At 44.3% G+C, this 13016-nt stretch overlaps 1 protein-coding gene across 1 annotated transcript in view; it reads left to right on the top strand.

Moving 5' to 3' along the window:
- The window catches only part of LOC101359454 (arachidonate 15-lipoxygenase), a 125329-nt gene extending 113640 nt beyond the window's left edge, over window positions 1–11689 (top strand). Inside the window, 2 exon segments of the mRNA XM_023730994.1 lie at window positions 11233–11400; window positions 11507–11689. Coding sequence (XP_023586762.1) covers window positions 11233–11400; window positions 11507–11689 — 351 coding nt within the window.
- Window positions 11690–13016: the final 1327 nt, after the last annotated feature.

Below are 13016 nucleotides of genomic sequence, written 5' to 3'. Positions count from 1 at the left end.
TATATATTTATATATCATATCCCCCTCCTCCAGGGCATACTGGGATTCAGTTCCTTTCAGCCACCCTTTTGATATCTTAAGTAAAATGTTTTTAGGGTTCTAGGAGTCCCTTGGTGATGCAAATGATTAACACACTTGTGCTAACCAAAATGTTGGATGTTCAAGCCCACCCAGGGGCACCTTGGAAGAAAGGCCTCGATATCTACTTTTGAAAAAAATTGGCCATTGAAAATCCTATGAAGCACAGTTCCACTCTGACACACACGGAGTTGCCATGAGTTGTAATCAACTTGATGGCAACTGGTTTGGTTATATATACTAATCATATATCATATGTATATTTTTAACCATGTTCCCTATGATTCCTGTATCTAAGGAAGAAATCACATAGAAATTTTGTGTAGTATTTGATGATTTCATTTTAGCAATTTCATTTTAGACAATGTCCAGAACTGAGCCATGTGGGTGTAAGTTTTTTTTAACAGCAAGACTGAAAGCTCTACACATCTCTGCCAAACTCTGCTTTATTGCCTTGGCATCAGGACATAAACGGAGATTGGAGAGTAGATGGAAATTTAGTCCTTAGGTATTACTACCTCGTGCCCATGTGCTGGATTCCCACAATAATGGTGGAAAGCACTTTATAATGGAATGTTGCAATATCTTTGATCATCACTAGGGGCACATATGGGGACAAGATTAGGTGGAAAGGCGAATTTTGGGGAAAAAATTTCCTATTATCTTTGGTTATTCTCAGATATCCCCTTCAGTTGCCAGGATTCTCCATTTTCTCACTTGGTTTACCAACTGTAATGTTAGAAACCAGGTGTTGCAGATGATTTGGGTGCCCCTATTCATTAAACGTCAATTCCTTGTTTTGACACCAAACCAAAAAACCAAACCCATTGCCGTCAAGTTGATTCCGACTCATGGTGACCCCATAGGACAGAGTAGAAATGCCTCATAGGATTTCCAAGGAGCAGCTGTTGGATTCGAACAGCCGACCTTTTGGTTAGCAGCCAAGCTCTTAAATACAACGCCACCAGGGCTCCTGTTTTGACACCGGTGGTCTCCAATTACTGAATATAATAGAAAAAGGGTTTGACATATCAGAGTTAGATAAATATTGTGCTTTTTCCTATCTGCTTTCAGATGGGAAAACTTAAACTGAAGTTTGTCTCTTCTGCTTCATCTTAGAGTTACAAGACTGACATCCTTACAGTTGGCTTAGTGGCCATACGTTATGAGTCCCAGAAGACAATTGGTAATTTCTTACCATCTCCTTTGCTACTGCCTACTTCTCATCCTAGGATGGAGGACTCCTCACTAACCTCTACCTCACTCTGATTTTGCTAACCATGCAGAGCTTACCAAAGGTGCCAATTCCAAAATGGTCCTAACATCAACCACCCCACTCTAAACAATATAAAAAGGGACAGAGAGAAGGAGTCACCAGCATTTTATGGAATTTAGTGTTTATGAAGAGAACTATGTCCCTCCCTCTTACCAACATGAGGGAAGAGAGGGGGTTCTTTTCTCTCTAAAACCAAGATGGGGGGTCCAAGATAAGCCCCCATAAATATTAGGGGTATCTACTAGAAAGGAAACGTTCTGGGTATATTCTTTTTGTCTCTTCAAACCCAGTATCTACCCTATGCACGCTGCTTTCTTCCTTGGGAGGCTGATTTTATGGATTATAATAAAAGGCTCCCATGCCCTCTGGTTTCTGGTTAAGTTTGCCTAGTGAGGAATCTTAGCAGGATATCATAGGGTTATTCTCCTGGCTCCCTCTCTAAAGGGTCATTTCAGGCTGTGTCACTTGACAAAAGGACACTGCTCCTTTCAATGTTGCCTTCTGTAGATAACTTTCCTTTCCAGTTTATAATAACCTCTTCTCCTCCTTTTTCCTCTAATTGTCCTGACTTCAGTGTGCCTAGGGTGGTGACCTGGTGATGTTGGAGTGGTTAAGAGCTTGGCTGCTATCCAAAAGGTCAGCAATTCACATCCACCAGGTGCTCCTTGGAAACCCTATGGGGCAGTTCTACTCTGTCCTACAGAGTCGCTATGAGTCAGAATTAACTCTATGGCAACAGGTTTGGGTTTGGTTTAGGGTGGTGGCAGCTACACAACTGCTAGCCCCAGGTTCCTGAATTATCCCTTTGTGGTTTTCTCATGCCCTATCACTCATCTGTAAGTTGTCCCTTTGTCAATAAACACCCCTCTAATTATGCTAATTTAAGCCTGACTTCGATTGGGTCTGTGACTCATGTAGGAAGACTGGCAGACTCTGAATCTCCTAGTGCCATCACTGGAATGTAGAGTAGTGTTTATCAAGAATAGTTGTATAAGCTTTCAAAACTGTTTACATCAGTTTCATTAGTTACTGTAATTACGCAATTTATAAAGAAACTGAGGCAATATGAGTGTAAACAGAAAGATATTGTTTTTATTAAAACCAAGTTGAGTATTTTTTTACTTCACAAATAGTAATTTAAAAAATAACTGTCAAGTTAGTAATTAGGAGTAGACAAAAGATTTGGGGAAAACTGTAAAAAATCTAGGCAGACACTGCATTTAGTTTTCTTCATAAGAACCTATAGATTCCAGCTCCATTTAAAGTAAATATCTATTCATTTGGTGTGGTTTATGTAAGAGATACCTAAGGGAGCTCTTATTATGGATCCACATACAAAGAAAAAGATTTGTCCCTATATAAAAAAATTCATGAATGGCTATACGTTTATTGTTTCACTTACAGCAAAATTATAAGACCAATGGAATAGAATTGAGAGTCCAGAAACAAACCCACACATCTATGGTCAACTAATTTTTGACAAGGGTGTTAAGTCCATTAGATGGGGAAAGAAGAGTCTCTCGAAAAATAGTGTTGGGGAAATTGGATTTCCACCTACAGAAAAATGAAACAGGATCCATGCCTCACATCGTACACAAAAACAAATTCAAAATGGATTAAGGACCTAGATGTGAAAACCACAACCACAAAATTCTTGTAAGAAAAAGCAGGGGCAATGTTGTCAGGCCTCGCTTTTAACAATGGATTATCTAACATAATAACAAAAGCACAAACAACAAAAGACAAAATAAATAAATGGGACCTCATAAAAATTAAAAATTTTCATTCATCAAAAAACTTTACAAAAAAGTGAAAAGACAAACTACTGACTGGGAGAATATCTTTGGAAACCATGTATTTGATCAGAATCTAATAACCAAAATAGATGTAAAACATCGACAACATAGCAACAAAAAAACCCAAATGATCCCATCAAAAAATGGTCGAAGGAACTGACTAGACATTTCACCAAAGAAGACATTCAAATGGCCACCAAGCACATGAAAAGATGCACAAGGTCATTAGCCATCAGAAAGATGCAAATCAAAACCACAACGTGATACTATTTCACTCCCACTAGGATGACTAAGATTTAAAAAAAAAAGAAAATAACAAATGTCGGTAAGGCTATGGGGAAATTGGAACCCTTATCCATTGCTGGTGGGAATGTAAAAGGTACAGCCGTTGTGGAATACGGTATGGTGGTTCCTCAAAAAATTGTATAGAACCGTCAAATGACCCAACAATTCCACTGCTAGAAATATACTCAAGGGACTTGAAAGCAGCCACGTGAACAAACATATGTACGCCAATGTTCATCACAGCATTATTCACAATAGCCAAAGGTGGAAACAATCTAAATGCCCATTAACGGATAAGTGGATAAACAAAATGTGATATACACATACAATGGAGTACTACTCAGCCAGAAAGAGAAGTGAAGTCTACAGCATGGATGGAGCATGAAGACATTATGCTGAGTGAAATAAGTCAATCACAAAAGTACGAATATTGTAGGATCTCACTTACATAAAAAGACAAGAACAGGCAAATTTATAGAGACCAAAGTTTATTAGTTGTTACCAGGGGTGGAAGGGAGGGGAGAAGATGGGGTTATTCCTTATGGAACCTTGAGTTTCAGTTTACAGTGATGGAAAAATTGCATTGATTAAAGGTAGGGTTGCACAGCTCTTAATTGCTGTCAATAAGTTGTACACCTATAAAAAGCTGAATTGACAAAGTCGTGTGATAAATATACTTACGAGAAAAGAAAAGAGCAGCTGCTGAGTTTGCTTTGTACAACCAAATACTTCATGGGTTTTGGATTCTTGGTTTAGAGGTTTAGGGCCATGACTTCATGGGACATCCCAGTTAACTGGCCTAATATATCGTGTTTAGTGTTTCTGTTCTATCTCCTGGCTTGCTGTGTGGTGCCTGGAGTCTTAAAACTTGCAAGCTGCCATCCAAGGTACAACCATTGATTTCTATTTGGCTGGAGCAGCAGAGGAAGAAGAAGAGTCAGGAATAGGAGAAAGAAACGCAATGTATGGTTAATTGCTGCCATGAACAACTGCCTCCTTTGTCAAGCCCGGCTACCATTACTGAACGCTCTGATCAAAGATTCTATAGAAGAATCTTGATCAAAAGGGAGAAAATGTAGAACAGAAAAAAAAAGAGACCCTAAAAAAAAAGAAAATACAGAACAGAATTTCAGATGCCCATGGAATTCAGATTTTCTGGAGCCATGGAGCCTGGATGAACCCTTGAAACTATCGCCCTGAGAAAATCTTTAAACCTTAAACAAAAAATATTCCCTGGAGTCTTCTTAAAACCAAATAATAGTTTAGCTTAACTGGTAAAGAATGTCTGCCCTGAGCACTGTGCTGTTTTAAGAACCATCTTATATGGGATCACATTGACAACAGCAACTCGAAAGATTAGATAGGAAACTTAAGCATCCCTGAGTTTATGTTAATGGGAGGAACAATTCAGAAAAGGAGGGTGAGATGGTTACACAACTTGAAGAATGTAATGAGTGTCACTGAATTGTACGTATAGAAATTGTTGAATTGGTATATGTTCTGCTGTGTATATTCTCAACAACAACAACAACAATAAATAAATTATAAAAAAGTGTCTGAGGTATGTCTGCATAACTTATTTTTTAACTGTGTAAGATCTTTTATTGTTTCTTTAGGACGGAAGTTTAGCATTAGGCAGACCCAGAGTTGATCTGACAGCTTAACAAAGTCAAGGTGCTGAGTTGGCACCTCTTGATTCTCTTGGACTTGCTCTCCTCCTGGTCACAAGATTATTGCTGCTATTCCATCCATCACCTAATAAATCCAAAGTAGGAAGAGGAGAGGAGGTGGCGTGGCAAAAATGCAATGGTTCTCTTCCTTCCTCTGTTTCTGTTTACTGAGGAAGGAAATCTTTTCCAGAAGCCCCCAGCGGCCTTTCTCTTACATCGTGTTGATCAGAACTGGGTCACGTGACCATCCTTAGCCAATCACTGGCAGAGGGAATGGGATTGCTTGGACCAATCATGATTTAACCCTTGGTGTTGGGCACACAACTATTCCACTCTTTTTAAAAACTGCCTGCTCAGTTTTGATTGTCATTTGTCCCTTCATCATACTGTCAATATCTCCATTTATTTCTTTAAACTATGAAACATTCTTATTATATATTGTGTGTCTGATAATTTCAATGTATGTACTTTTTGTGGGTCTGAGTCTGCAATTTGTGGTTTCTGCTGACCCTAAGTCATGGTAGCTTGTTTCTTTGCACATGGGTCTCTTTCTCTGTGTTTTTTTTTTCTTAAGTTGTAGTAAATATATATGTAACAAAACATTTGCCATTTCAACTTTTTTACATGTACAGTTCAGTGACATTAATTCTAACACTGTTGTTCAATGATCACCCCTATCGGTTTCCAATTTTTTTCATTACCCTTAACAGAATGTCTATATAATTTTTTCTTCCAATTGTAGCCAACTATTTTGATTAACTATTTCAAAATGAGGAGATGGAAGGAGTTTAAACAAAAAGCTGTGGATTCAAGGCCTTTGGTTTATAGCAGAACAGGAGGTCTAGGGAAGAGGCAAACTGAGTGGTGAGCAGGGCTGCCTGGAAGGGGTGAACAGAAATGAACATCCAAGGAAGGAAGCTGATCCACAGACACATTCAAACTCCCTGAAGGACCAGATTACTGGGCTGAGGGCTGTGGGGACCATGGTCTCGGGGAACATCTAGCTCAGTTGTCATAACATAGTTTATAAAGAAAATGTTCTACATTCTACCTTGGTGAGTAGCGTCTGGGGTCTTAAAAGCTTGTGAGCGGCCATCTAAGATACTCCACTGGTCTCACCCCTTCGGGAGCAAGGGAGAATGAAGAAAACTAAAGATACTAGGGGAAAATCAGTCCAGAGGACTAATGTACCACAACTACCATGGCCTCCACCAGACTGAATGCAGTACAACTAGATGGTGCCCAGCTACCACCACCGACTGCTCTGACAGGAATCACAACAGAGGGTCCCAGACAGAGCTGGAGAAAAATGTAGAACAAAATTCTAACTCATAAAAAAAGACCAGACTTACTGGCCTGACAGAGACTGGAGAAACCCTGAGAGTATGGCCCCCAAACACCCTTTTAGCTCAGTAATGAAGTCACTCCCGAGGTTCACCTTTCAGACAAAGATTAGACAGGCCTATAAAACAAATCGAGACTAATGGGGCACAACAGCCCAGGGACAAGAACTAGAAGGCAGGAGAGGACAGGAAAGCTAGTAATAGGGAACCCAAGGTCGAGAAGGCAGAGGGTTGACAAGTCGTGGGGTTGTTAACCAATGTCATAAAACAATATGTGTAGTAACTGTTTAATGAGAAATTATTTGTTCTGTAAACAAGTACAATAAAAACAACAACAAAAAAAAAAAAAACAACAAAGAAGGAAGCTGAGAAGGATTTGTACCTAGGTGGCCCAAAGGCTTAAGGACTTGAAAGGTTGGCAGCAAGAACCCACCCAGAGGCACCTTGCAAGAACAGCCTAGTGATGTGCTTTGGAAAGGTCACAGCCTTGAAAACACTATGGAGCAGTTCTGCTCTGCACACACGGGGCTGCCATGACTCAGAATCTACTTGTGGGCAGCTAAGAACAACAACAGCAACAGTTCCTCAGGAGGAGGAGGAGAGCAAAGGCTTGGAAGGCGGAGTGGGGAAGAAGGGGTTCCTGAAAGAAGGGGCACATGGTAGGTGCTCAGAGGTGGGTGCTGGCCCCAAAGAGCCAGTATCAGGATCGCTCAATGGAAAGCTTCATGACGCAACCAGAAAGGGAATTCTAAACTCCCCCTCTTGGCTAGACACCAAACCGCATCTACTTCCCCTCCCCACAATTCTCTCTTGTCGACAAAAAGCCCTGCATCCTTGCCAAGATGGCTTGTTTACTCACTTTTTATTGCAAACACTCCCCCATCTCCGTGGCCTGTCGCTATCTTATCCATTTATTCACCAAAATCGGGTGGGGGTGACCGCTAGTGTTTAACTGTGATCGACTGGGGGCCAGCGTGTCCAGGTCCTGGCAGGGTGTGGAACTCGTGTCAGGGAGTGTTTGTCAAGTGCACACGGGTGAGGCTGAGCCTTTCGGAGCTACTGTGAGAACCCTGAGTACAGAGACAGTAACTGAGCGGGACACCTACATCGGAACAGGGGAGGATCCTGGGGGTGGAAGGGGGACCTGGAACCCCCACACAACACGGACTCGGTCTGGGTGTGGCCTCCTCGGGGCTAGGTCTCAGATCTTATTAATTGTTGATTTGCCCCCAGTCCCGCTCAAGTCTGGGCAAGATGGGCAAGTACACGATCCGCGTGGCCACTGGGGACTGGCTCTTTGAGGGCTCCCGCAACCCGGTGCAGCTGTGGCTGGTGGGCGAGCACTGGGAGGCAGACCTCGGGAAGCATCTGCGGCCAGTGTGGGGCAAGGTCGGTGCAGGCCGTAGCCGGGCTCGGCCAGGGGAGGTAGGGTCTGGGATGGGGGGCCGGGGACGGGGGGGCGACGAGGAGGAGCCCGGGACGCTAGACCTCAGCGGCAAGAAGAGCCTGGGACGCGGGGCCAGGGAGTGAGACCCGGGTGAGGGTGGGCTGCCTGGTAGGAAAAGGAAAAGCGAGAGGCACCGGGAGAGAGAGTGGCATTTCCCTGCTTGGCTGGAAGGAGAAGAGATGAGACTCCGGCTGGGGCGCGCAGCAGTTTCTCGGGCACGGCAGCGGACCAGGGGCTGGAGCCCCACAGACCGAGCTACTCCGACCCGAAGTCAGGTCTTTCCTGGGGCGTGATCACTGACCAGGCGTCCTCTCTGAAGACTCCCAAACCTGCCTCTGGGTTCTGTCGTATCCGGTAGAAAACGGAGTTTTGAGATCGAAGTCTCCCTACACCTTGGGGCGCCTCCTGCTGGTGAAGCTGCGGAAGTACAGGGGACTGTTGAATTTCGACTGGTTCTGCAAGTGGATCGGAGAGCAGGGTCCTGGGACTCAAGGCGAGGTCCTCTTCCCCTGCTACGGCTGGATGCAGGGCGACGGGATTCTCTGTCTACCCGAGGGCGCTGGTGATGGAGGGGCGGAGGGTGACATCTGGAGGGCTGGAGAAAGAATGGGTCGGAGGGATGCTATGATGTAAGAGGGAAAGATGAGATGGGGGAGGGGGGAGGTGAAAGAGATGGAGCAGAGGAGGACGGGGGTGGGGGTGAGGTGGTGAACTGGGCCGAAGGGTGTCGAGGGAGGATTGTGCTCTTGTGTTCCGCCTGCCCCAGCCCGGACGGTCCGTGATGACCCCCAGAACCTATTTAAGAGACACTGCGAACAGGAACTTGAGGAGAGAAGGAAGGTTTGTCGGTGAGCCCGGGAAAGCCTCTGCTCCTCCACAAGACTCCGAGAAATCTGCCGCACCGCTTACTTCTGATTCTTTCTCCAGGTGGGGCTTCTGGAAAGGCGGATTAATCCTGCCTGTAGCAGGGAATAGGCAGTGGGACCTTCCCAGGAAGGAGCGATTCCTCGAAGATAAGGATTTTGACTTTAATTTCAGTCTGGCGAAAGTGTGAGCGCTGGGTCGAGGCCAGGCACTTTGCATTCCAGGGTGGGGAGGTGGGATCCTTTCTTGATCTTCCTGCACTGCCATTCTTTCCACAGGTTGAAGGACTTGGCCATCAAGGGGACATTGGATTTCATAAAATCTGTAAAGAGATTGAAAGATTTCAACAAAACATTCCCGTGTGAAAAGACTGCTGTGGCTGGTTAGTTACACAACCTTCTGAAACTATATACATATTTATATGTATATATAAAGAGGGAGAAAGGGTAGCTTAGGCATGTCAGTGGGATGAGGAGCTCAGAGCTCACAGCGTGCTCCTCAGCTGATGCCGCTAGAGCGGGTTCCTGATTCCTGGGAGGATGATGCCCTCTTTGGGTACCAATTCCTCAACAGTGCAAACCCCATGCTCCTGAGGTGTTCCATCAGCCTCCCAGCCCAGCTGGTGCTACCTCCAGGGATGGAAGACTTGAAGGTCCAGCTAGAGAAAGAACTCCAGGTGCTGTGACCCCCTGTTCACCCACCACCCCAGTCATCTTTCTATGGCCAAGATGCCCTCAGGCTTTGGGAAATCATCAGGTGAGGGTAACAAAGAGAGAAAGGGCCCCATAGGCCTGGTAGAAAAACAAGAGGGATTGTAGGTCCAGAAGGTCCTATATTGACCTCCTAAGATTGACTGTCTTTTTCACTGGGGAGTAGGTATGTGAAGGGGATCTTTTCTACAAGAGTGACGAAGCCGTGAAGGATGATCCAGAGCTGCAGGCCTGGTGCAGAGAGATCACTGAGACTGGACTGCAGGAGGCCTGGGACAGAGAGTAAGGCACAGATTCTTCCCCACTGTCTTAGTCATCTAGTGCTGCTGTAACAGAAATACCACAAGTGGATGGCTTTCACAAAGAGAAATTTATTTTCTCACAGTCTAGTAGGCTAGAAGTCCAAATTCAGGGCGTCAGCTCCGGGGGAAGGCTTTCTCTCTCTGTCGGCCTTCTCGTCAATATTCCCCTGGACTAGGAGCTTCTCTGCACAGGAACCTCGGGTCCTAAGGATGCGCTGTGCTCCTGGTGCTCTTTTCTTGGTGGTATGAGATCCCCAACCCTCTGCTTGCTTCCCTTTACTTTTATCTCTTGAGAGATAAAAGGTGGTGCAGGCTACACACCAGGGAAACTCCCTTTACGTTGGATCAGGGATGTGACCTGGGTAAGGGTGGTGTTAAAATCCCACCCTAATCCTCTTTAACATAAAATTACAATCACAAAATGGAGGCCAACCACAGAATTCTGGGAATCATGGCCCAGCCAAATCGATACACACATTTTTTGGGGGACATAATTCAAACCATCACACCCACTGACCTTGTGTCAACTCACATCTGTCTGTCAAGAATCCGCATCTTCTCGCCACCCAGCCTTGAGGACCCGATACCTCTCCAGAGCTTCTCCAGAAATCCTGAAGATCACTCCTGATTTCCCCAGCCCCCTTCCTTTCTTACCCTGCGTAGTGTTCTCCATGATCATGCACTAAAAGCTCCTTCTACAACCCAGATATACAACTTTTCTTAAGTATTTTCCCTCATCCTTTCCCACTTTCTCCCCATAGCTCCAAGTTTCATCCCAAGTCCATAACATTTTTTATTAAATTCTTTACTGTTGTAAAAATATAGATAATACATTTGTCAATTCAACATTTTTCATGTATATAATTCGGTGAGATCAATTACATCAATCAAGTTGTGCAACCGTTACCAATAACCTTTGCCAAATTTTCCATCCCCATAAACAAAAGCTCAGTGTTTCCTAAGCAATAATTCCCCCCACTCTTCTTTCCCCTTGCCCCTGGTAACCACTATTAAACTCTGATCTCTGTATATTTGCTTATTCTAGGTACTTCATATTAGTAAGATAATACAATATTTGTCCTTTTGCGATTGCCAAGCACATAAACATTTGAGTACTTACCCACTATGTGTGAGCTATAGAATCTAGAGGCCAGGACCACAAGACAAATTCTTTTCTGAATCTCCAAATTTTTGGTCACTGCCTGAGACCTGTCTCATGTCCTGGCCTCGAAGCCTCTAATTCTCATTTCACCCAGGTTCCCTGTCTCCTTAAAGTCCTGGGACCAGCTCTGCCATTTTGTCACCATGTGCATCTTTATGTGCACTGGTCAGCATGCTTCTGCCCACCTGGGCCAGGTAACCTGTTGTGATCATCCCCCAGGGTCTCCTGGGATGCAGAAGATGGGGGATCAGATGTCTGGGTCATCAATCTGGATTTCTGAGTGGCTTTTCTACCTGCAGCTGGATTGGTACTGCTGGATCCCTAATGGCCCATGCACCATGCGGAAGCCCCTGTCCATCTCCAAGGATGTGACAGAGAAGGACATAGTGGACTCACTGCTCACTCTCCAGCAGGCCCGTATGCAGAATACTTTCACCAAGTTCCTTGGCTGATGCCAGCCTGTCATGGTTAGAGACAGATGCCTGGGTCCTGGGGAAGGATTCAACTTGAGTGAGGGGAAGTATTCTTGGCTAAGGGCCCCAGGGAGCTGAGCCATCTTGTTCTCCCCCTCAGGTGGCCTCGGGGCAGCACAAGGAAGAATAATATTTCTCAGGCCTTGAGCCCTAAGCTGTGCTGAAGCAATTCCAGGAGGAGTTGGTTGCCATGGACCAGGAGATTGAGGTCCAGAATGCCAGCCTGGACCTGCCCTATAAGTACGTTCGGCCCAGCATGGTGGAGAACACTGTGACCATCTGAGACGCCTTGCCCACCTCAGCCCCCAAAGTTCTGCTCACCTTAAGTAACTTTTGAGTACTCCATCCCCCTTGGGCCACATCCCTTGATAAACAGACTGTCCCCAAGACTGTCCCTAAAGCTGTGTGGTCAGAATGCCCAGAGCTGCCGAGCGGCACAACTCTTGGGTGGTCCATAATGAACGGTTCCCCATTGAATGTTAGAACCTGTACTTTCTCCCCCTTTGATCCCTCACATCCCTTTTTTCCTTCCCAAAGGATCAGTTTATATCTATTTTTTTTTAAACTGATTAAATAATAAAGTTGATAAGCATGGTGAGGGAAGAGGGTGGGAGAACAGGCCTTACTTTGTTTCCAACTTCCTTATTCATATTCCCAGGGAGAAAAGAAAAATATTTTCCTGGAACTGAAATTCCTTCCTCCAATCAATGCTTCCTTCAAGAATTTCTTTAAGCCTCTTTCAGTTACATTATAAACTTTCTGGCTGACTGAACCCAGGGGGCTGAGGAATCTGGTTCTTAACAATGGCTATTGGCCTGAGGCTTCTCTGATTCCCCAACCAATATATCCTTGAGGCCACCTCCAATAACGTCTCCTGTGATACTTCCCAGCCCTGGCCACCCTCTGCCATGTCCCCTTCTCCAAGTGTATCTCACTCTTCTCTCAGCCCTTTCCCAGGATCCTTGTTAAACCATCCCCTTTATTTTTACTTCTTCCTAGCACCATTGAAAGGTGTCATATAACTCACAATGCTAGACACTGAAGATAGATTGACAAATAAGGAATCTGTAGGCCAAGTACTATATAAGGAGTTTTAAATTTATGATCTCATTGCATCTTCACAATACCCCTATGTGGTTGGTTTCACTATCCTCATTTTATAACGGAGGAAAATGAGAGTTGGAGAGGTTAACAAAGTAATGACTTGTAACCAAAATGCAACAGCATCAAATTGCAATTGGTAGGAGGAATCAAAGCCCAGGACTGTGGCTACAGCAAAAACAGTGGTTAAAAAGCTTAATCACAAAATGTAAAAGTCAGTGAAGGCTTAGGATGGAATCTGATGGAATGAAAAAGAAAGGACAGATAAAGAAACTGGCTGTTTTCAAGAATATTATACATTCAATTTATTTATGCCGCATATATTTCCAAAAAATGACATATACAATAAGGTTAATAATCTAGAAACAGACATGTGTGATCTGTACAAATTCACCTATTGATGCCTCCAACCTTCTTAATGTCCCAGTCCCTGACTCACAGACAGGAAGTTGAATTTCAACTCATAACTTGGTTCTTTGAGGTGGATAATGAGGGAATTTTTAAGATAG

The sequence above is a fragment of the Trichechus manatus genome, unplaced genomic scaffold (assembly GCF_000243295.1).
Source record: "Trichechus manatus latirostris isolate Lorelei unplaced genomic scaffold, TriManLat1.0 scaffold00040, whole genome shotgun sequence".
Classification (NCBI taxonomy): domain Eukaryota; kingdom Metazoa; phylum Chordata; class Mammalia; order Sirenia; family Trichechidae; genus Trichechus; species Trichechus manatus.
The sequence above is the reverse complement of the archived record's forward strand: the minus strand, read 5'-3'. Positions and strand labels throughout refer to the sequence as shown.